This window comes from Lutra lutra, chromosome 18, assembly GCF_902655055.1.
Source record: "Lutra lutra chromosome 18, mLutLut1.2, whole genome shotgun sequence".
Taxonomy (NCBI): domain Eukaryota; kingdom Metazoa; phylum Chordata; class Mammalia; order Carnivora; family Mustelidae; genus Lutra; species Lutra lutra.
This window is the reverse complement of record NC_062295.1, coordinates 22,501,723-22,526,305: the sequence shown is the minus strand read 5'-3', so window position 1 is coordinate 22,526,305 and position 24,583 is coordinate 22,501,723. Positions and strand designations below refer to the sequence as shown.

At 53.4% G+C, this 24,583-nt stretch overlaps 1 protein-coding gene across 5 annotated transcripts in view; it reads right to left on the bottom strand.

Moving 5' to 3' along the window:
- Positions 1-16,427: 16,427 nt before the first annotated feature.
- The window catches only part of SBK1 (SH3 domain binding kinase 1), a 47,979-nt gene continuing 39,823 nt past the window's right edge, over positions 16,428-24,583 (bottom strand). For 4 of the 5 annotated variants that reach the window (XM_047713679.1, XM_047713681.1, XM_047713677.1 and 1 more), the window contains exons 2-4: positions 22,352-22,584; positions 20,825-21,027; positions 16,428-20,215 (exon numbers count right to left, since the gene is read on the bottom strand). In XM_047713679.1, the coding sequence (XP_047569635.1) occupies positions 19,388-20,215; positions 20,825-21,027; positions 22,352-22,577 (1,257 nt within the window). In that variant the 5' untranslated portion in view covers positions 22,578-22,584 and the 3' untranslated portion in view covers positions 16,428-19,387. The remainder of the gene's footprint in view (positions 20,216-20,824; positions 21,028-22,351; positions 22,585-24,583) is intronic. The other variant, XR_007124464.1, reaches the window with a different exon arrangement.

Sequence of the window (24,583 nt, the reverse complement as noted above, 5' to 3'; positions counted from 1 at the left end):
AAAAAATCTTTAAAAAAATTTTAAAAAATTAAAAAGACTGGAGGAGGGAGGTGTCTGGCTGGCTCAGTCAGTGGTGCAGGCGTTCTTGATCTTGAGGTTGTGAGTTTGAGCCCCATGCTGAGTGTGCAGGTTACAAAAAAAAAAAAAAAAGACTGGAGAGAGGCATCTGGGTCTTTGTACAAATTAGAAAAAGATGCTCTGTTTCCCAGAAATTTTATTCCCACTCGTTGGAAAACTGTTGTCATATGTTGATTTTGTTCAAATAAGAATATTCCAGAAAATGGTCACAATATACAGATCAGCCATGTGAGCAGAGGGCCTGTGGACACAGTGCCTTGTGAGGCGAGCCGTCTAGGGAGACGAGCCAGCTTCACAGCCTCCCCGGGGGCCCATTCCTTTCCACAGCTGCATGGTTTGCCATGATATCCCTTCCTGAGTTCTCCAGGGATGGACATTTGATTGATTGATTGATTGATTTGTAATTTTATTTTTTCAATTTATTTAAATTCAATTAACACAGAGTGTATTATTAGTTTCAGAGGTAGAGTTTAGTGATTCATCAGTTGCATACAACAAGTGCTCATTCCATCCCGTGCCCTCATTAATGTCCATCACCCTGTTACCCTGTCCCTCCACAGGGATGGACATTTTAGACGGTTTTCAATAATTTGCCAAAAAAAAAAAAAGTCACAGTGAACAACCTTATACACAAACCATTTAACCATACGTGGGAGTATCTCTGTATAACGAATCCCTAGAAGTGGAGTCATTGGGTCAAAGTGAACGAGCATGTGGGATTTTGATAGATATTGCCAAATTCCCCTTTGGGGGAGGGGGCCGGCTGTCACCACCACAAGCAATAATCCGACAGCGCCTGTCTCCCCACATCCTTGCCAACTCAGAGCGCTATCGAACTCTAACTTTTTGCCAAACCGTCAGGCATCTAGCTGCACTTTTAATTTGCATTTCTCTTTTCATGAAGAAAAGATGAACATCTCTTTCTGGGTTTAAAAGTCATCGTATTTTTTTCTGCGATCCATTTGTATATATTGTCACTTTTTTCCCAGGTAGTTTTTTCTTGTTTATTTCTAGGAACGCTTTACATATTAGGAAAATTAACTCTTTGTTATTCGAGGGAGCAAATACATTTTCCCGGTTTGTCACTTTCCCAGTTTGGCCCTTTTTATAAAAATGAACAAACAAATCAGAACAAACACAAAGGCCTCTGGAGTGTGACATACACAGCGAAGTATCAGATCAGAAGTGTGCGGCTTGGTGAATCATCACAAAGCAAGCCCCCCACCCCCGTGTTAGTTCTTGATTGCTGTTCATATCACCCGGCCTTTTGCTATGAGAAGTTTTTTTGTTTTGTTTTTGTTTTTTAAATTTTTACATAGTGGTTTATTGTTTCCATTTAAGTCTCCAATGTAATCTGTCCTTGGTGTAAGGGGTGAGGCACAGAGCAGCCTTTCATTTACTTTTTTTTTTTTTCAGGTGGTAAAACCTTGTCCCAACGCCATTTAGTGACTAATCTGTGTTTTTTGTACCCATCTGAAATGGTGTCACATCCTCAAAATTCCCCTGGCCTGTTTTTGGATTTTCTGCTCTGTTCTATAACATCTTTCTCTTCATGGGCCATTTCTGCTGGTGGTCTTGGATCTGGAGGACTACTTCTACGCTGTTTTACACAGAAGTTGTAGTTGTTAGCAGCTTGGACCTTTGAGCCCTCAGTTCGAATTACTGACTCCAGCAGCAAGCGACTTCAACTCTCTGCCTCAGTTTCTTTATCTGTAAAATGGGGATAGTAATAGTACCTACCTCAGGGCGCCTGGGTGGCTCAGTGGGTTAAAGCTTCTGCTTTCAGCTCAGGCCATGATCCCAGAGTCCTGGGATCAAGTCCCACATTGGGCTCTCTGCTTCAGCAGGGAGACTGCAAAATAAAAAAAATAAATAAAAAAAAAAAATCCTGGGGCACCTGGGTGGCTCAGTGGGTTAAAGCCTCTGCCTTCAGCTCAGGTCATGATCCCAGGGTCCTGGGATTGAGCCCCGCATTAGGCTTTCTGCTCAGCGGGGAGCCTGCTTCCCCTTCTCTCTCTCTCTGCCTGCCTCTCTGCCTACTTATGATCTCTGTCTGTCAAATAAATAAATAAAATCTTTTAAAAAAAATAGTTCTACCTCTTAGAGTCATTGAGAGGATTAAGTAATTTAATGTGTTATGTAAAGTGCCTAGAACAGTGTCTAGAACAGTGTCTGGTATATAATACATCCTAAGTGTTAACCATTTATTTCTATTATTTAAAGCCATTTTAAAAAATATTTTCTTGTTTCACTTTTCATGGGGGGGGCAGGGAGGGGCAGAGGGAAAGGGAGAGAATCTTAAGCAGGCTCCACACCCAGCGCAGGGCTCAATCTCGTGACCCTGAGATCATGACCTGAACCAAAATCTGGAGTCTGATGCTTAATTGACTGAGCCACCCAGGTGACCCTTATTTTATTTTATTATTTTTTTTAAGCTTTATTTTTTTATTTATTTGACAGAGAGAGAAATCACAAGTAGGGAGAGAGGCAGGCAGAGAGAGGGGGGGAAGCAGGCTCCCTGCCAAGCAGAGAGCCCGCATCGGGCCTCAATCCCAGGACCCTGAGAACATGACCCAAGCTGAAGGCAGAGGCTCAACCCACTGAGTCGCCCAGGCGCCCTTATTTTATTTTTTTAAATAAGCTCTGTGCCCAACATTGGGCTTGAACTCACAACCCTGAGATCAAGGGGGGCAGGCTCCACTGATTGAGTCGGCCAGGAGCTCCGAAGGTCATTTTGAATCCTTCCATCAGCTCTGTGCTCTAGGAAGTATTGTTAACCCCACTTTTGGACGAAGACATGGAGTCTTGGAGCTGAGAAGTGATTTGCCCGGGACATCGGTGCCCAGCTGCACTGGTTCTGAAAGGGGTCTTCCCATTCCTGAGCCCCATGCTTTCGGGTCTGGCTGCCTTGAGCAGTCAGACTTTGGGTTCCCATGAGTGCGAAGGGCCTCCTCTTCCTCCCTCTCCCCAAGCCCAGCACGGCCGTGGCTGATCCTCATAGAGGAAATGTCACAGAGCCTCAGCTGTGGGATGGGGGTGGGTGGGGGTAGGGGTGTGTAGGGGAGGTGTGGGGGGTGTGAGGGGTGGGATGAGGCTTCACCTGGCGGCTTCAGCACCAGATCCCCTTCGAAAAGGCCTAGGGGACCCCGGGGGAATGGGGACCTTCACAGCTCAGCCCCTTCCTCCAGGGCTTGCCCAGCAACTGCAGGGAAGCCAGGTCTCCGAGGAGGCAGGGGCCCTCTCTGGGCATCCTGTGGATTGAAAAGAGACCCCCATGGGGTGTCTGGGTGGCTCAGTGGGTTAAAGCCTCTGCCTTTGGCTCAGGTCATGATCCCAGGGTCCTGGGATCAAGCCCCGCATGGGGCTCTCTGCTCAACAGGGAGCCTGCTTCCCTTCCTCTCTCTCTGCCAGCCTTTCTGCCTACTTGTGATCTCTGTCAAATAAATAAATAAAATCTTTAAAAAACAAAAAAAGAAAAGAGACCCCCCAGTCTGTCACTCACCAGCTGTGTGGGGTCGGGGGAGGAGGCCTCTACCTCTCTGGGCCTCAGTATTCTTATCTGTAAAATGGGCAGCTTATAACGGGACTTGAAGCAGAGGATGTGCGTGCCGAAGATTGGCTTGGAGCGTTGATCTGTGGTGGCCTCTTCACTTGAGACATCAAAACATGTGTTCTGCTTTCTACCATCCCCCACAAAAGCAGCTGGGAATGGAGACACAGAGCCCAAACCGCCAGTTCAAAGCATTGTGCCAGGTGTGAGCAGAAGGGCCTGGGGAGGGGAGGCTGGGTGCCAGGAGAGGAACCGAAGTGAGCTGGGAAGGCCACGCATACAGGACATTTGAGCTGGCGGAGGTTTTCCTCCCTACCTCTCCTTGGAGTCAGTCCATGGTGGGGAGGGGGGAAGAAGGGAGGGCAGAGGGAAGGGAAGTGCAGAGACAAAGGTCCCCAAGGAGTTTGGTGTTGTTGAGGGAAAAGGGGACCAATGTCCCTCTCTGCCGCTGGATTTGTCAGGCCTCCTAGTCACACGGCCAGATATGGCAAATAAAAATTCCAGATCCAATATATGGGACATACTAGTTATCCCAAAACATGATTTGTTGGTTGTCCAAAATTCCAGGTTAACCAATGTCCTGTGGCTTATCCGACAAGCCCACCCACAGGCATGAAGGGGATGGGACAGAGAGAGTGAACGGGAAAGCACTTGGTGGTGGGGGGAGGCAGGGGTATCCCACATCCTCTGCATAGTGAAGAAGCCTTCCAGAAGTTTTTGCAGGCTCTGGTGGGGACCCAGAAGTTAACTTGGGGGAATGGCTGGCTGGCGCCTGCCACCAAGGAGAGGCTCACTCTTCTCAGGGGTGACATGACCTTGGAGCTGTGGGCTGGCGCCCAACTGGGCCTCAAGCAGGAGGCCTGGGGAGCCAGAGCAGAGCGAGCACGGAGAAGCCTTGAAGCTGCAAGAGAAACCACAGCACTCCTGTCACCCAGCAGCCAGGGCAGGTGGGAGGGGGGTGGGGGATGGGACCAAAGCTGCAGCCAAGCTCAGCTCAGCCCCAGCCTCCCCCCTCCCCACCACCGACCTGTCTTGTCACTCTAGGGGGCTCCTACTCACCCCTCAGCAGCCCCATGGGCCTGGGGTCCACAGGCCAGCCCACAGGCAAGCCTTGTATGACACCATGTTCTCTAGTGGCTGGGACTCAGTCTTCAACATGACCGAAACCTCACCAGTTTGGACCGCATTTCCCCAAACCCAGCTTGATGATATCTTCAGAGGCCTTGGGGAGGCAGAGTCAAGACAATGGTGTTCAGCAGGAGGATAAGGTTCCACGGTCTTCTGCTCTTGGGTTGTGGGGACCACCCTCCTGGCTCCATACATGGGACCCCTGGCCTCAGATGCTGGAAGGCGAGGCGCTGGCGCCGCTGCGAATGGGGACTTGAGAAACACCAGGGGTGGCATGAAGGAGGAGGCCTCTGGAGAGGCGCTCCTCGATCCTCGGGACCTTGACTCCAGGTCCCTGGGGCAGGAAGTGAGAGCTGGCCAAGTGTTCACAGAACAGGCCGAAACGTGCAACATTTCAACACCACTTCAACAACACTCCTTTACCTGCAGGGGGTGGGCTCCGTCCTAAGTGCCTTCTTTTTTTTTTTTTTTTTAAAGATTTTATTTATTTATTTGACAGAGAGAGATCACAAGTAGATGGAGAGGCAGGCAGAGAGAGAGAGAGGGAAGCAGGATCTCTGCCGAGCAGAGAGCCCGATGTGGGACTCGATCCCAGGACCCTGAGATCATGACCTGAGCCGAAGGCAGCGGCTTAACCCACTGAGCCACCCAGGCGCTCCTAAGTGCCTTCTAAGCAGCAGTTCCCGTTAATCCTCCCAAGAGCCCTTGGAGGCAGGACTAGTGTCCTCCGCACTTGGCCATCAAGGGCAAGGAGCAGCAGAGAGGTTAATTTAAATGGCTTGCCTGGAGCACCTGGGTGGCTCAGTTGGCTCAGGTCATGATCCCGGGGTCCTCGGATGGAGCCCCTCATCGCATCGTATTGGGCTCCCTGCTCAGTGGGGAGCCTGCTTCTCCCTCTACCACTCCCCTGCTCGTGTTCCCTCTCTCCCTGTCCCTCTCTCTGTCAAATAGATAAATAAAATCTTTTTAAAAAATGATTTGGGGTGCCTGGGTGGCTCAGTGGGTTAAACCTCTGCCTTCGGCTCAGGTCATGATCCCGGGGTCCTGGGGTCCTGGGGTCCTCTCTCTCTGCCTACTTGTGATCTCTCTCTCTCTGTCAAATAAATAAATAAAATCTTTTTTAAAAAAATGATTTGTCCGAGGTCACATATCCAGGAAGGGGCAACTCTCAGTCCAGCCCAGCCCTCAGGACCAAGCACGAGCGGGAAGCTGGACCCTGGGCCGTTCGGCCAATACATAGGATATGGGTTGAGATTTCCCGCAGGGCAGACCATGCGCTGGGATCTGGCACGAGCGTAAAAACAGAACACCATTTCTGCTCTTGCAGAACACTTGGTCCAGAGGGAGAGACAGGCACCAATGGTTACAGCCCGGGGTACACAAATCAGTGCTGTGAGATGAGCCCGGGGACTGAGTGACTGCTGTGGGCCCCGCCCTGTTATCAGCCAAGCTTATCTCTTTATCCTTGCAAAAATCCCTTGAGGTATCATTGACCCCATTTTGTCGGATGAGTAAAGTGAGGCTTAGAGAGATTCAGTAATTTGCCTAAGGTCACAGCAAGGAAGTGGCAGGTTTGGGACTCCCAAATCTAGGGAAGTGTACAGTTCTGGGAGGGTGCATAACCCGGAGGGCTTCCCAGAGGAGGTGCCGCTGCCTTGAGTTGTATGGGACAGGGGATTGGTCCGTGGAGAGGAGGAGGAGGGTGTTCCAAGCAAAGGAAACCACCCACAAAGGCCCAGAGGCTGACCAGCCTGGCAAGCCGGGGAGGCTATACGTAGCCTGGCCCAGAGTTCACCCCAGGATGGGGAGAGCTGGTGCCTTTCCCCAGAGGGCTGGTCCCGGCTGACCCTTCGCTCTGGCTGGGCTGGGCTCAAGGTGCAGGACCAGGCCCAGGGCAGGGACTCAGACTTGCCCGGCCCTTGGGACAGTGTCGGTGCTGGAATGCCCATCGTGGTGACAGTCCAGCTGCCTGAGTGGGACACCCTGCTCTGTCCTTTGCTGGCTCTGTGACCTTGGGCAAGCCCCTTCCCCTCTCTGAGTCTTGATTGCTTCAGCTATAAAATAGGGACACCGGTGTCTCATGGGCTTTGAGGAGGTTTACATGTCTTAGTAGCCACAAAGGGCTCTGAGCAGGGCCTGGCTGAAGTTGGCGCTCTGGAAATGCCAGCTGTTATTACCACCGCGACTGTCCACCTGCCAAGTCCGCGGCTTTCACTTCAGTTAAGGGAAGCCAGTGGTGGTTACGGGGCCTGCTGCCCCCCAGTCACCCTGCCCACATCTCAGGATTCAGCCTCACCAGCCCCACCAAAACCTCACCACAGTGAGGACCTGAGCCCGGTGGGGGTGGCACAGGTGGGTCTGGCAGGGGACATGGAGGCTCCCGGCAGTCGGGGATTGGGGGAGGGGTGGGAACCAAGAGAAGTGGTGACTAAGACAGGAACCTGAAATGCACTCACACAGAGAACTCCCCCAGGAGGTGGGTTCTTTCATTCTGGCTCCGGTGAGTGACTCATGCGGGGGCAGGTACGGAAGGTTCTAGGGCGCCGGGCGAGATGCTCATCCCTCCCAAGAGGCTGGTTGCACAGTGGGCTGTGGAGGGCTGGGGGTGTCTCCCAGATTCTAGGGTTGGGGAACGGATAGGCCCTGTGCCTGAGAGGCCTGGAGTCAGAAAGACCCGGGTTCAGATACCAGCACTGCTACTTTGTAGCTGTGTGATCTTGGGCAAGGGTCTTCCCCTCTCGGCCTCAGTGTCCTCTCCTGTAACATTAGGCTAATTAAATCCACCTCCTGGCGCTAAACCCTTCCTATCGTGCTTTCTTGGATGTTAGTGACTCCCTACCTCAAGGACCTGTCGTGGCTCCCCCTTGCCCACTCAACGAAGCATAGCCTTCTTCTGCCAGAAGTCGGCCGGGGGCTTGGTGGGGGGTAGGTAAGGAGGAGACACATTTGTGGAATATGTGCAGACTCAGTGCACCCTTTATCTTTTTTAAACCTCACACAAATCTGTTTCACAGCCAAGAAACCAGCCCCACACAGATGTCCAAGTTGCCCAGGGCAGGGGTGGGTTTCAAACCTTCAAGTGTCCTTCTCTGCCCAGAATCCCTCTCTCTGTTGGCTACCTAGCCTTGTCCTGTTAACAAAATGGCAGGACTTCAAAGCAGGTATGGGGTTATTACAGAGAAGAACGGAAGGGAGGAGAGAAACCCAGAAATCACACCGCAGGGTCCACCAACTCCCAAGTAACTTTCCAGCCAGTCCGGCCGGCTGCGGCACTGCCACTTGGAAAACGCAGTGGGGAGCCCCCCACCCCCTTTTAGCCAAGCTGAACCTTGGTGACCCAGATAAGTAATAACTTACATTTCTGTTACATGGCGGGTTTGTTGGTGGTGGTGCCCCATACCTTTCTTGTGTGCATCAACTTATTTATAAAGGCACCAGGCCTTGATGATTTCAAAGAAGAATTTAGCTGATCTTCCAAAAATTTAAACTGACAAAAGCAAAGGTAATTCTAGTGTTACTTAAACCATTCCACGACATAGAAAAAGATAGAAACCCTCCACTTTATTTTATTTTTTTTTAAGATTTTATTTATTTATTTGAGAGAGAAAGAGATGGAGAGCCTGAGCAGGGGGAGTGGGAGAGGGAGAAACAGACTCCCTGCTGAGCAGGGACCCTGGTACGGGGCTTGATCCCAGGACCCCAAATCATGAGCTGAGCCAAAGGCAGATGCTTAACTGACTGAGCCACCCAGGTGCCCCTATTTTTATTTTTTTAAGAGTATTTATTTATTAGGGGGGGTGCCTCGCTAGCTCAGTTGGTTAAATTCAATATCAAAAGAATACCATAGGGGCGCCTGGGTGGCTCAGTGGGTTAAGCCGCTGCCTTCAGCTCAGGTCATGATCTCAGGGTCCTAGGATCGAGTCCCACATCGGGCTCTCTGCTCAGCAGGGAGCCTGCTTCTCTCTCTCTCTCTCTCTCTGCCTGCCTCTCTGTCTACTTGTGATCTCTCTGTCAAATAAACAAATAAAATCTTTAAAAAAAAAAAAGAATACCATAGTTTGAGCAAATAGAGCTTATCTCAAGAATGCAAGACAGGTTCCATATCGAGTAATTCATCAACGTAATTCTTTACATCACACTGAAAGAGAGTAACATTGGGATCATATCAATGGATGCTGAAAAAATTCAATTGCTTTCTTTTAAGAAAAACTACTACAAAGGGGCCCCTGGGTGGCTCAGTCAATTAAGTGTCTGCCTTCAGCTCAGGTCATGGTCTCAGGGTCCTGGGATCGAGGCCCACGTCGGGGCTCCCTGCTCAACAGGGAGCCTGCTTCTCCCTCTCCCTCTGCCCTGCTGCTCCCCCTACTTGTGCTCACTCTCTCTCTCTGTCAAATAAACAAATAAAATCTTAAAAAAAAAAGTAGAAACTACTTATCATAAAGGTTCTTCAACCAAACTAACACCAAACACCTTTCTAGATACAAAAGCCATTTCCCTTAGAATCAAAACAAAACAGTTTTTGGAGGTTCAATCAAAGACACCGGGAAAAAAAAAACAATGAAATGCTCACTACTGAGAAAGAAGAGATAAGGCAACTTGATATTTTAAGAAATCGTTGGCTAGAAATAGAAAAAGAAAAAGAGGGTGCCTGGGTGGCTCAGTGGGTTAAGCCTCTGCCTTCGGCTCAGGTCATGATCCCAGGATCCTGGGATCGAGCCCCACATCGGGCTCTCTGCTCTGCAGGGAGCCTGCTTCCTCCTCTCTCTCTCTGCCTGCCTCTCTGCCTACTTGTGATCTCTGTCTGTCAAATAAATAAATAAAATCTTTAAAAAAAATAAATAAAAAATTAAAAAAAAAAAAGGAAAAGGAAAAGATTTCATCCACATTTCTATTATTAGGGGAACACATCTAACAGAGAAGGGGTAGAAGCTCCATAAGGAGAAAACTGTGTTGAAGGATAAAGAAGCGCTCACATCAGGACCTGGGGCAAGTTAAAAACATCAGAAAAGCACGTATGTCCCCATGTGTCATTCCAATCAAAATACCATCGGGGCCTTCAAAAAAATCAGATAACCCTACATGACATTGCACACGGAAAATGCCACAAATCCACAACCAAGGCAACTAAATAAACAACCCAGAAATGGAACCCGTTATCTTATGGGAGTCAAAATCATGACAAAATTGGATTCGGTCTCAATCGGTCTCAATTCGGTCAGAAGAGGCCAGTTTACTTAGTAACTGGGGCCAACACAACCGGCTGTCCATTGGAAGAAATAAATAAAATCGGATCAATACCTCATTCCAGCAAAAAGTAGGTTAAAGATGAATTAGCACTTGGGATGCCTGGTGGCTCAGTGGGGTAAGCGTCTGCCTTTGGTTCAGGTCATGAACCCAGGGTCCTGGGATCGAGTCCTGCATCAGGCTCCTTTCTTGCTGGGCGGGGATCCTGCTTCTCCCTCTCCCTGACATTTCCCCTGCTTGTGCATTCTCTCTCTCTCTGTCAAATAAATAAACAAAATCTTTAAAAAAAAAGATGAATGAACCCTTCATAAAAGTCTTAGGAGAACACTTAGGGAACTATACTTAAAATCTACGGATTGGGGATAATTTTCAAACCCAGCAAAGAAGCCCAAAGGCCAGCGAAAATCTTCCAGATGAATCTATGTTAAACTCAGGAGGGAAGATTATGAGAAAGGTACCCAAGCTAAGTTAAAGGATGATTTCCATTTGCAAACCCGGCAGGTGAATGAACCAGCCCATACAGACAGACAGCAGAAGAAAAATGGCAAAATCCAAAGGGAAAATTAAAGTTCGGATGAGTTAGCACTTTATACTGAGCGGGAGGCAACAATGAGTATCTGCTGGGTTTTAGGGGACACACACTGTCATTTTTGCTGATGGAGAGACAACTCTTAATTGGTCTTTTAGAAAGAAATCTGGCAATATCCCATACTACTCATTTGGAAGATCTTTAAAAATTTACTTTATTGGGCTATGGGGGAATGTGATCCACCAAAACGAAAGAGTAAATCAAGTTTGAGAAACGTTATTCAATACAGGAGTAGGCCCTCCAGTAGAAAAGAGGGAGAGAGACTTTTCCGCGGGAAATGATGAGAGGAGACAGACTCTGGGACAATCCTGCAACAGGTCTGAAGATTAGTGGGCTCATCTTGGAGCAGGGGTGGGGGGGGGTGGGGGGGGTCCCTCTAACCCTTTCCTAGAAGATTAAATTTGGAAACCATTTAATCAAACCAAACCTCTTGAGAAACAAGAGATTGGGGTTGGATTCATAGTAAGTACATAGCTGATTCCACACAAATAAAAAATGAAAATTACCAACGCTTAGAAAATAAAGGTTGTGCAGAAAGGAAAGGTAATCCTAATTTACTACACGCCTCAGCTAATATAATAATAAATAACGAAAAATAATATTCAATAAGATTCTTGGATGGACACATCCATGTTTTCCATCAAATTCCATAAGTTTTCAGGGGCGCCTGGGTGACTCAGTCAGTTAAGAGGCCGTCTTCGGCTCAGGTCATGATCTTGGGGTCCTGGGATGCAGCGAAGCATGGGGCACCCTGCTCAGCGGGGAGCCTGCTTCTCACTCACCCTCTGCACCTCCCCTGCTCATTCTTTCTCTCAAATAAATAAGCAAAAACTTAAGCAAATTCAGGAAGTTTTCAGCCATTGTTCTTCATAATTTATCTCCTGTCCCTGTAGGTTTTTTTAAAGGATGATTATGTAGGAGATTTCCAGCAGAAACAAAATGAACGTCCACCCAGGCGACGGTTGAAGGAGCTACACTAATATCACACTGCAAAATAACGTGGCACACACGGAGGCAGGCTGAGTTGGGGCCAAATGATATGTCTATCCCCCCCTCTACCTCCATTGCCCTCTACCTCTACTCCCCGCCCCCCCTCCGCACCCTCCCACCTCACCCCCAAACCACTATCAAAGTCAATTACTTTGGGTGGGGCTCCACTCCCAGCTGGGAGGGAAGCATGTGACAAGGCCTCGGCCAGTCAGAGAACCGCATTGCCCTGTCCACGTGATTGGATCAGCGGGACAGGATCCAATCAGAATCAAGCAAACACAGGGACCGCACCAACCAGGACAGCCTGCCTGGGACCGGGACTCACACTCTTTCCCGCTGGGCGTCGTTCTGGAGAGGATGGAGGTTGTGGTGGCTGGCAGCCATTCTGCGCCGGGAGGAGAGAGGGCGAAGTCCAGGACTGAGTCTTCCCGGAAGAAATAGAGCAACTGGGGAAAGAAACCTATCCTGGTGTCACAGTTGAAGACTTTGCATTAAGCTTCACCTGAAGTTGGTTCTATTTAGGGACTTTTACTTATTTGTTTTCACATCAGCGACTTTGAGTTGGGTTTTCTGTTGTTTTGGGCCAAATGGGTGCTGGCAAATACTCTGGTAATCTCGGCTTCAGAAGTGAGCGTCCGTCCCCTGGAAGGGCTCAGTGGCTTCTCGTGATCAAGGACATTTGTTGGTCAGGACTGTATCTGTAAGGCAGATACGGGTGTTTCAGGGGTCTTGTGGAGTAAGTTTCTCTGGATATCAGTCAGAACTCCTTTATTTGCAGGCTACAGTCACCAGATTCAAATGGATTTATGAGCATATTCGTGCTTGGACAGAATCTTCCACGTGGTGGCCACGTCCAGCCTTACATGCCACAGACTTAGAAAAATCTAATGAAAAGAGAACACTTTTGTGTTAGGATAGGTGTAATAAAAGGCCAGGAGCTGCTTCACTTGGGTATGTCCTTGTCTGAGCCAACTGCTGTGGCTCAGGGGATGGAATGTGCTAGTTGACCAGACTTGGGTCATGTGGCCACACCATGGAACCCATGCGGGGTGGGGTGGGGAGGAATCAGTCCCACCTGAACCACATGGATAGAGAACATGGAAGGGAAATTTGGGGTGCTGGCAACTAAAAGGGGGGGATGAATGGGTCAAAATGGGCAAAAATAGCAGATGTCTACTCCCTCTTACACTATTCTTTGCGTCCCAGGGTCCTTATTAGAGCTGTAATTAAATATAACCCAGGGGCACCTGGGTGGCTCAGTGGGTTAAAGCCTCTGCCTTCAGCTCAGGTCATAATCCCAGGATCCTGGGATTGAGCCCCACATCGGGCTCTCTGATCAGCGGGGAGCCTGCTTCCTCCTCTCTCTCTCTGCCTGCCTCTCTGCCTACTTGTGATCTCTGTCAAATAAATAAAATCTCTAAAAATATATATATAACCCAAAAGCGTCCACCTTCTGGAGGCACTCTCTGTTTTCCTCTAATATCAAAAGAGCCCCCTTCCCATATATTAAGGACAACCAGGCCCCTCCTTGATCTTTCCGAGGATTTCCAAGTTGGGGCTCATGGTCTCCCGAGTCAGGCCATGATCAGCCTACTTCTTTTTATTCTTCTTGTCTTTATTGAGGTATCATTGACAAATAAAAACTGTATATGCTTAAGGTTGTATAACTTGATGTTTTGAAATAGGTGTACAGTCTGAAATGGTCACCACAAGCTAAGGTATGTATTGTCTCACACCGTGTGTGTGTGTGTGTGTGTGTGTGTGTGTGTGGTGAGAACACCTAACATATGCTCTCTTAGTAAATTTCAAGTGTACAATACGCTATTGTCGATTACACAGACTGCTTATTTGACTGTCCCTGTACGCTCCTGGCCTCTGGAACCACCATATGCTTCTCCCCTTCTTTGGTTCCAGATGAAAACCCCTGAATTTCTCCATTGCCCTCTCCAAAAACCAAGGCTGGGTTGACGAACATTCTCCTCTCCTCACCTGCCAGGAAATAACTGGAACTATCCCCCACATTTCCACCCCGAAATAGGACTAGATGGGGGTGGGGGGTAAGGTTCTACATTTTTGAGAGAGAAATGCTGCTTGGGGACTCTCTCCCTCAACAATGTAAGTAGGTTGAGTTGTCATCTTCTGCCTTGCCTGAAGGGTGTAATGGGACTTTGAGGCTGCCCTTTAAAAAAAAAATTATTTTATTTATTAGAGAAAGAGAGAGTGCAGGTCGCGGGGTGGGGGAGCATGACTGGGGGCTGGGGGAGGAGCAGAGGAAGAGGGAGAAGCAGATTCCCTGCTGAGGTCGGAGCCCAACTAGGGGCTCTATCCCAGGACCCAGGGATCATAACCTGAGCTGAAGGGCCAGGCTGCCATTTCGATATGCCTTGTCTTGGCACGCTTAGCTTTCACTGGCAAGTAGCTAGGAAAACCTGCATAGAACTCAAGGAGCATGTTGGGATAAAAGGGAGAATATGAAGAATACAATCCCTTCCCTTCTGAAGTTCAATGTTACTGGAGCCTTTTTGATGGACTGAGTCTAGCCTGAAGACTATGGGCAGAAGAAACCACTAAGTGCCCTTGAGAAGGCACTTGCCAAGAGCAAGGGTAGGTGACCTAGGCTAAATGGAAGGACCTAAGGGGTTACAAGGGTTGGTCTCGTTCTGATATAGTGTGTAGAAGGGGCTGGAAACCCCTCTGGTCAAGCCCCTGCGGCATGACAGAGCCGGTTGGCAGGGAAGTTCAGGTGTGACCCTAAGTGGCATACAGAAACCAAGGCCCCCTAGTGGTTAAGTCTTGGCATTCTCTGTCGCATTGGCAGTTCAGATTTTTATTTGATTTGATTTTTAATTTAATTTTTATTTTATTAATTTTTATTATTTTATATATATATATATTTTATTTATCATATTTATTTTAAGTTTATTTTATTTTATTTATTTTATTTTATTTATATTTTAAATTTTAGGTGTTTGTACACAAAGACTCGCGGACCACGGATACTGTTGGCATTTGTAGATTTCCCTTCCACCCCTTAATAATCCACCAAAGTGTTCTGTGAAGCCTCTGGGTGTGCACCCTCATCATTGCAGAGAAGTGGCAGATGTTTTGAAATGACAGGGTTTTTCTCTAACGTATCCTAGATAAAATGCTTGGGGACGAGTCCTTTCCCCTCTGATCTAGCTTGGGTAAATTTGTTTTTCTCATTTCTTATTTTCTTTTCCCATTTTTCTTTTACCCCCCACCCCCATTTCATAGATAAGTGTGTAATCTAACTAATATCTGTTTTCCTCTTTAGCAAGTAAGCTTCAGGGGCTAGGGATTGTGTCCCCCATTCCCCAAATAGTCTATTCATTTATTTGGCAGAGAAGCGAGAGGAAGAGGGAGAACAGGCTCCCCACAGAGCAGGAAGCCCATTGTGGGGCTCGATCCCAGGTCGTGACCTGAACTAAAGGCAGACGCCCAACTGAGTGCCCCAGGTGCCCCAGGATTATCTGTCTTGTTTGTTGCTGTATCCTCAGCCCCTGAAATAGTATTGGGCATTCATTTATTAAGCTGACAAATTGTTCGGGAGCATCTGTCCTATGGCGGGCCCTCCCCTAAGCATTGGGGTCTGGAGGGGATAGCAGTTGGCCAAACACTGACTCTGTTCTTACAGAATTTCTGTGCTAGCACGCAGAGATGGGGACAAACAAGAACATGGAATCAGGAGTGGTGGTGAGCGCTCAGCGTCCAACGAAGCAGAGTAAGGGGCTTCTGCTCCAGGAAGTTTTCTCTGATCGCCTGATATTTGAGCAGGGACCTGAAGGATGGGAAGCAAGAGATTTGGGAGAGTCCTGGGCAAAGGTAAAGGCCCCAAGGGGAGAGCATGCTGGGTGGTCCTAGCAGCCAGGCCAGTGAGGCAGCATGGGGGAGCGGGGGACGGGATGGAGTGGGACCTTGGAGGCCACTGTAAGGACTTACACCTTAACTGGTATAAGGAGCTACTGAAGGGTCTGGAACAGAGCAAAGGGTCTTATCCGTGAGAAGGTAATACATTTCTTGCTGAATATATGTGGAATCATGAAACTTCCTTTTTTTTTTTTTAAAGATTTTATTTATTTATTTGACAGACAGAGATCACAAGTAGGCAGAGAGACAGGCAGAGAGGAGGAAGCAGGCTCCCTGCTGAGCAGAGAGCCCAATGTGGGGCTCGATCCCAGAACCTGGGGCCATGACCCCAGCTGAAGGCAGAGGCTTTAACCCACTGAGCCACCCAGGCACCCCAAATCATGAAACTTCTTAACTGCCACTCCACTTTGCCTTCAACTTTGCCCATTCAGCTTCCTCTCACCTGGCCATGCCCCACGGCACTGAGAACTGAGAATCCTCGGGTTTTCCCGACACCCCCAAACTTGATGAGCTTCCCAGTTCTGCACTTTCCCAGCACCCAGCCTTGAACATGAGTAATGTCTGTCTCCATCCTTCCGTTGCTGGCTGCCTGAGGACAGGGATGCCATCAGGCCTGCTCACCGCCGTATCTCGGGAGGGACGCAGAAGGTGCTCAGTAAATATTTGCAGTGGTGACTGGGTAAAGCAGCCTACTGATTTACTACATTCCTCTGGGCTTTGGCTTCTATGTCTGCCCAGTCTGAAGCTGGACACTGGGCCAGGGACGAGCCCTGGCCCCTTCCCTCCCAGAACCTGGTCCTTCTTCTTGTTGCCTTCAAGACTCCTCCAGGCCCCAGGAGGCCTGAGGAACTTGCTCTGACTCTGGAGACCCCACTTTAGAAAATCTGTTAAGCTTTCAGCTCAAGAGTCATTGTGTGCCCCACCCCCATCCATATCTGAGACAAGACAGCCACCCCATGGTCATTTTTCTAGACTTTTGTTTATTTTATAGCAATTGTCATGATTAGAGAAGTAAATAACACATTTAAAAACCTTCTCAGGGCCAAAGGATGCCAGAGTATTTACAAACATATGGGGGAGCGGTGGCAGGACATGAGGGGCTGGGGCTCGGGAGCTGGGGTTCTGCCCAGGCCCTGAGCCAGGCTTGGATGCTGATGCTAACCACCGCGACGGTCCCACCGGCCAGTGCGTGGGCTCAAGGAATATTGGCAGCCTTGGGGATCTCTCTGTGGGCCTGATGGCAGGCCCTCTAGCTAACCTGTGGCCCTGCCTCCCGCCCAGGGGGCTCCCCACACCCCACAGGCCAGCTCAGAGGGGCCTCTGGGAAGCACCTAAGGACAGGGGCAGTGTGGGGGCACAGGGGCTGGGACAGAGATCAGGGATGACCCGGCCTGCCCGGGGTGGGACAGAGACACACACACACACACACACACACACACACCTTCACAGAAGAATCGAAAAGAGTAAGATTTTTTTGTGTGTTGTCTTCTAAGTCTTTGTGTCTACGGTGTTATTAATTTTTTGCTATTTGTTTCTTCGACAGTGACATAAACTGAGGTAAACGTCTGTGACCAACACCTCTCCTAAGGGGCAAAGGGTCCCAACCCAACTAGCAGAGGGGGGCACCAGCAGCGGGGGGGCCCGACGTGAGGGAGCAGGCCTGGCTCAGTCCGGCTCCCGGCGTCGGGCAGTTGCTGCCCCTCCCTGTGCCTCTGAACATAGGGGCTGGGCTAACTAACTACTGTCCCCTTTCCAACTCTAACATTCTAGATACTACAATGAGGGAGAAACTCCCAGATAGGATCTTAACAGAGAAAGAGAGAGAGAGGGCGCACGGCGAGGGACATCTACTTGGAATCTTGCGTCCGTGTTATTGCAGGAGAAACAGGATGTTGAGAGGCCTAAGGCAAAAAAGGAGAAGTCAAGGCTGGGAGAGAGAGGTGGCCCAGATGGGCTCCAGGTGGGCCGGGGGCAGTGATGGGGGGGCCCTTCTCTGAAACTCGGCCCTTGGTGGGAGGAGGGATTGCTACTTACCTGGCACCTGGAGGGCCCCAGGGCCCACGGCAGAGGGGTGGCCTCCAGAGGGGTGGGCACACAGAGGGGAGCGGGGCCAGGCCCTGGGGCCACCGCACACTGTTTGTAAACTGGACCCAGGCAGGGCAGGAGGACCCATAGCCCTTTATGCGCAGTGGGAATGAGGGATGCGTGGAGAGAGGGGGGATTCCAGGCCAGAGGGTAGTTGGGCCCTCTCTGGTCAGCCAGGCTCCTCAGAGAGCCCCCTCCAATGGCCTAGAACCCCGGTAGGACCCTGGCAGGTGTGGCCCGGGATGGCGGCTGGGACCCTGCCAGGCGGAAGGAGCGGCCTCACCCATGTCGAGGTTATTGCGGGGTCCCGGGCCTCCACAGCGAGGTCAGGGGTCTCGAGGGAACATTGGGTGAGGTTGGGCTCCTGTTTTGCTGCCTCGGGGCCTGAACCCACAGTTGGGTGCCTCCCGGCCAGATTCCCTGAGGGGCGCGTGGTGACGCACAGGCGTGGACACCCGCGGGCAGCTGCCTGGGGAGGATCCTGGGGCCAGGCGGAGTTTTGGAGGCGTCTGGATGCCGTCGCTGAACACACGAGACTACATGCAAACATGGGCACTCGACTCACACTCACGCCACGCACACATCTGTTCACACACTAACACCCCTCAGGTTTCCATGGACCTCCACCCTCATTCCCACGGCATCCTCACACCCACAGCGGCCCACTCCAGTACCAGGAACCTGGGAGATGTGGGGATGGGGGCAGCCCTGGGTTGACGTGTCGGTCCCCAGCAGAAACCCAGGGACACTCCTGGCCCAGGTCACTGTGTCTGGGCTCAGGGAGCGAGGATCAAGGGGGTCTGAGGTTCCCCGGCCTGAGGAAGGTGCCGCCAGCAGGGGGAGCTGGGCCGGCCCCTGAGCTCTGCACTCACTCCCGGTGTCCGGGGTTTGCAGGGCGGTCGCTGAGTCCCCGCCCTGGCAGCCCTCCCCTCCTCGAATTTGGAGGACAATTCCTTGGGAGGAGGGGGGAGAGGACTTCCAGGGTTCCATCTCTCAGGGGTCTGTGCGGCTGGGGGCAAGTTGCCCTCCTTCTGGGCTCAGTGTCCTCACCTCAGGGGAATGGGTTGTGGGGGTCTCTGGATTCTTCGGGGCCTATGCCTGCGGGCGCGCGCGCACACACACACACACACACACACACACACACACACAGTTTTGCCACATCCAGGCATTTGCTACATTTTGCAGGAGGCTTGGCCTCTCCGCTCGAGCCTCCCAGGAAAGCGCAGGGCGCCGCTGAGTAACACCCCTGCCCTCAGCTCATCGCCCTACCCCCAGCCAGTGTTCGAGGGCCTTAAGTAGCCCCTTCTCTGCCCCAACACTTCCGTCCCCTTCTGTGCCCGAGTGCGTATTGGGGGGAGGGCGCAGGGTGCGGGCGGCCAGGAGGGAGGACCAGCGGTGGGACTGCGGGATGATCTGCCAGGGGTTGCAAAGGGCCGGGAGTAACTAGTCGGGGTTCCAGGGTTCGGGGAGGTGTGTGTGTGTATGGGGGCGGGGGGAGTCTGCCCGCAAGCTCCCTTGCTCCGGGTGTCGGGGAAGAGGGGGGCCTCTGAATCCTCGGGTCTGCGGGGCTCGGCTCCTGAGGGCCAAGCCCCCGCCCCACAGGCGGGGCAAGAGGTCTTTTGGTGGCTATCTCGGCAGCCGGCCGCGGACCGGGCGCCCAGGCCCGCCGCCCCGCCCTGCCTAGCGCTACTCCCTCCCACCGCCGCGGAAGGAGGGGGCGGTCGGATTCGCCGCGGCCCCCGCCCCACCACGGCTGGGCGTGGGCCCAGGGCGGCTCCCGGCGGCCCGGCCTAGTGCTAGCACGGCTCCTCGGCCCCGAGGGCGGCGGAGGCGACTCAGACGCAGATCTCGATGGCCGTGGCCAGCACCACCTGCCCTTTGCTTTTGTCCGGGCGGCCGTCGGTCCTGCCGGGGGGCCCCGGGGGCGCCAGGCCGGCCTCAGGCACGGGCACGGGCACTGGCACGGGCGCGGGCGCGGGCCCGACGGCGGGGGGCGCGGGCCGGGAGCCGCTGCCGCTCTCGGTCAGCACCGTCCGCTTGAGCGGCCCGGGCGCCTCGAGGCGCAGCGGCCCGGCGGCGGGCGGCCGGTCCCCGGGGGGCTTGCGCGCGCGGTGCGAGGGCCGGCGCCGCAGCTCGGACGTGAGCTCGTGCTTGAGAAAGCGGAAGACCTCCTTGGCCGGCCCGCGGCGCTCGGGCTCCAGGGCCAGCAGGCGCTGGAACATGCGCAGCGCGGGCTCCGTGAAGCGGCGCCACTGCGACGGCAGCCCCGGCAGGCGGCCCCGCTGCCAGCGCACGAACTCCTCGAAGAAGGCGTCCGCGCCCGACGCCGCCTCCCACGGGAAGTTGCCGGTGAGCACGCAGAAGATGAGCACGCCGAAGGCCCACACGTCCACGCCCGTGTCCACCGCGAAGCCGTCGGCGCGGCCCGCCTGGCACACCTCGGGCGCCGTGTAGGGGATGGTGCCGCTGACCCGCTTCACGCGGCAGCCCACGCGGCGCGTCATGCCGAAGTCGGCCAGCTTCACGCGGCGGCACTCGCGGTCGAACAGCAGCACGTTCTCGGGCTTGATGTCGCGGTGTACCAGCTGCCGCCCGTGCATGAAGTCCAGTGCCAGGCCCAGCTGCTGCACGCAGCGCTTCACCGTGTCCTCGGGGAGCCCCACCTGCCAGCCCGGAGTGGGGTGGGGTTGGAGGGGGGAGCCGCGCTCCGGGACGGCTGCCCCACCTCCTCCCCGCGGCGGTCCCCGACCCCCCTCCGGTCCCTGGCTGTCTCCTCCAGCCTATCAGTCCCCACTGCTGCCATTCCCCATCCCACAGGGGCCGGGGGCGGGGCGTACGCCTGTTCCCTCCCTGGTCCCCTCTTTTTCACCCTGCACCCTCTTCCCTGGTCCCTGCCCCAGAGGAGGGTCCTGAGCGCCCTCTCCTGCAGTCTCACCAACCCCTGCCCGATGCCATTGCGCCGCCGCTTCCCTTATAGGGACCCAAGGCTCTGACAGGCCTTGCCACTGGCCCCCTTGGGCGTGGGCACAGACTCACCCCCTCCCTCCACCAAATGCAGAGTCCTCCTGGCACTCTCCCCCCACTCCAGGGCGCCTCCTCTGGGAAGCCACTGGTGGCCCCGCTGTCTTGTCTCCCCTCTTGTGTCCCTGTTGTCCCCAGATAGGTGCTGGACTTCATCCGGCCCCCCTGCCATTGCCCTGGGAGTGCCTGGCTCCGTCAGCCCCCCGGGGCAGGCGGGCCCTCTCCCATCCCTGGGCCACCACACCAAGTACCTGAGGAGGGATGATGTCAAACAGGTCCCCTGCGGGCGCATACTCTTGGGCGAAGACATAGCAGTCCTCTGTCTCAAAAACCACGTCAAAGACCTTGATGATGAAGGGGCTGGAGGAGAGGCTGTTGGTGATGCTCACCTCCCGCAGGAAGTTCTTCAGCTTCGTTTTGCTCTTGTTCACAAACTTCAGTGCCATTTTCGTGCCTGACGGGGAGGCAGCCACAGCAGTGAAGGTCCCTGAGTTCCTGCGCCCGGTGCCCCCAGGCCTGTCTGTGCCCCACTATCCCCACCTGGAGGCCGTGTGTGTCTGTCCTCATCCTACTGGTAGGAAACTGAGGCCCCGCGAAGGGAAAGGACTTTCCGGAGGCCATGCAGTGACTCAGGGGTCAGCCTGGGCCTCCTGCCCCAGCCTGTAGCTCTGTGAGGACCGCCTGCTCCTTCCTCCACGCTCTCCTTTTCCGTCTGACATTCAACACACTTCTTTCATCTGGTGGATCTTCCCCTGCCCCCCATCCCAGGACATACCACCCTGAATCTCGGTCTTGTTCGTTGCCCTCTCCCCAGTGCCTACGACCCTATGGTGCATCATAGCTGCTCAATGAGTGTTTGTTAAATGGATGATAAAAAGGAATTTGACAGGGAGAGGTGAGTGCCTGCAAGGCCTATGTCCCCGCCTTTGTCCTTGGGCGGCCATCTGTACCCCATGGGGGTGCAAAACTGTGTGTGGCACACATGTCCACAGAGCACTCACGAATCGCAGGCCCTCCCCTCTGCACTCGCCATTCACAAGCCGCTCCTCCTAATGACCCTAGGAGGTGGGTGAGCCTGAATGCTACCCTATTTTACAGAGGAGGAACCTAAGCACAGAGAGGTTAAGCCACTTTCCAAGGTCACACAGAGAGCAAGGGCAAAGCTCAGGGAACCCCATGTCCAGAGTTCCCCCAGCTGCTGTCAGCTGGCACAGAGCCCCCCACCCCCAGTGTGTGCAGCTGTGGGAACTCAGGAAGTCCCTGTCCCGGACTGGTTAGGAGGGTGCCGCTGTGAGCGTATGGTGTGGGGAAGGCATTGTACTCCTGAGTGAGAAGTTTCTAGAGATGGGTCTCATCCTGGCTCAAAGCGTCTCTAGCTGTATGACCTCAGCTGAGAGACTGGATCTCCAGGTCTCAATGTCTTCATCTGAGAAATGGACATGGCCATATGACCTCCCAGAGGCATCTCCCACCCCTCCTTAAGCACGGTGCACTGTTTCCAAGGACCCACTCTCAGCTCTGTCTGCTTCCCTGGGGTCAGCCCTGACTTCTCTCCTGAGCTCCAGATGTCCCCGGGTCAGCCCCTCAGCTGTCCCCAAGCACCCTACCCTCCAGCCTGGGCCCTGTACCCCCTCTCAGGTCTCCCTGGGATGCTCAGGCTACATCTCTCCGCCTGGACCAGTCTCCCTGCTGACTTCCTGGCTCCTGAAGAGAGCACCGAGAGCCCCAGACAAGTCCCCAGCCCAGCCTTCAAAGCTGGCCACCCGGCAGATACTCACCTGTGCCCTTGTAGGCCACGAGATCGACCTTCCCGTAGGTGCCTTTGCCTAGCTCCCGGACAAGTTCGTAGTGCTTGGTCACATCACTGGCGGCCAGCGTGCGGAGGGTCAGTGCCTGCATGTCTTCAGTGAGGAGGGGCACGCCTGCACCCAACCCAGGGGCAGTCCCTGGCCCACAGCAGGGCAGGGAGCGGGGTGGTTCGGGCTCTGGGCAGCCCACGCTCATCTTCTCCCTGTTATGGGGGGAGTGGCATGAAATGTGATGTCAAGCCACCGCCCTCTGGTCCACTGGCCTTCTTCCCCAGTACCTAGGGTCCCGGGATGCTAGGCTCAAAACGACCACAAGGGGGCGATAGGCACCTCTGCTGCATTCCCTTTTCCCCAAAGCTTCAGGCCAGACCTGAGCCCGCACTCTGGGGAGACACCCACAGTCCCCACTTGGGTACCACTGGCCTGTCTCGGGCTGTCATTCAAACATGGCATCAGACAAGGCACAGGTGTTTATGTCACACAAAGACCCTCCATATACCAAGTTCACACGGGTGCTCTTATTCATAGATTTTGATCTGCACCTGCTGTTCCCCAGGGGCTTGCTGTTCAGAGCCGTGGGGACACCACACAACACAAACAGGTAAGAATCCCGCCCTCAGGGTGCCCGGGTGGCTCAGTTGGCTAAGCATCTGCCTTTGGCTCTGGTTGATCTCTGGGTCCTGGGATGGAGCCCTCCCCCACACCAGGTCAGGCCCCCTGCTCAGCGGGGAGTCTGCTTCTCCCTCTACCTCTCCCCACCCTGTATGCACTCACTCACTCTCTCTCTCTCTCTCAAAAATGAATAAATAAAATCTTTTATATATATAAAAAGAGAATCCCACCCTCATGGGACTTACGTTCCAAGAGGGGTGATGGACAATACCCCATGAATTATATATGCTTATAAAAGGTGATCTAGGCTTTTGAGAATGGAAGGCAGGGGGTGGGGAAGGTGAGGTCCAAGGGCAGGCTCACAGTATCCAATTCTTCAGCCAAGTAGTCTCAGACAAAACTCTGGGAGGATGGTGTTGATATGGCCACACCCGTGGCAGCCTTCCACCCCTGCCCTGCCACAGACAACACCCCCCTGCTCATGTCCACACAGCTACAGGTGTAACCCTAGGGCCCCACCCAGTCCCACCCCACCCCCATTCCCAGACACAGGGCAGAGCGCCCATCCCGCCAAGCCCCAACCTTCCCCATCCACAGCCTGACAGACCCCTTTGGGATCCATGCAAACTGCACCCACCCGTCAGAGGTACTGAGTTTGTCCCCAGATGGTGTTGGGGGGCAGAGAGCTGCTGGGGGGAAGAGTCCAGGGCTGGGATGACAGCAAATGCCCATCTGGGCCTGCATTTCTTGTCTATCAGTGGGAGGGGGGCGGGTTGGGCCGGGGAGCCGGGCTTCCAGAGCAGGTGTGCTCGTGTCTGTGCGTGTATGGCAGGAGAGGCCCGTGAGGAATCCTCCAGAAGCCTCTGCCCTCACCTCACTCCCTCCTACCTCCAATCCCAGGTGACTCAGCCAGCACTCCCCCAGCCCCCACCCCTGCAAGCCAGCCCCGGGCTCTCGGAGAGAAGGCAGGCTCTGAGCCAGCTGGCCTGGCTTTGGATCCAGCTCTATCACCTGCTAGCTGGATGGCCTTGGGCAAGTACCTTCATCTTTCCTTGCCTTAGTTTTCCATCTATAAAAAGGAGAGAATAGTGCCTTCTCCCTATGGGCTTGTGACTTATTAAAGGACTTGGCCGTGGACTTCTCAGTGCCCGGTACACAGTGAGCCCTCTGTGAGTGCCAGGCGCCTGTGCTCTCTCAGTGGTGGGATCTGTGTTCCTTCTGGCTGGCCCGGGAGGCTGTGAGCAGGGCGGGCACTTCAGGAGCCCTGCGTGCTCACTCTGGCCCAGCGGCTCCCCTTCCAGGCCCAAACCCTCCCTTCTCCTCTTCTGCCTTCCCCTTCCCTCTTGGCACGACCCAGCCTCCCACTTCACATGGAGAGGAGGAACATCAGGAGGGAACTTCCTGGCCTCCCACCCAGCCACAAACGGAGCTCCATCTGCATGTCCTCCCGCTGGCTGGGGGAGCAGAGGGCCCTCCTCCCCTCCTCCGATTTGGCTCCTGCCCCTTCTGCTGCCTCAGGATCCTGCTCCCCCCACTCAGCCCCCTTCCCCTCCATTCATGAGCAAACCCTGTTCTACAGAACCTTCCCCC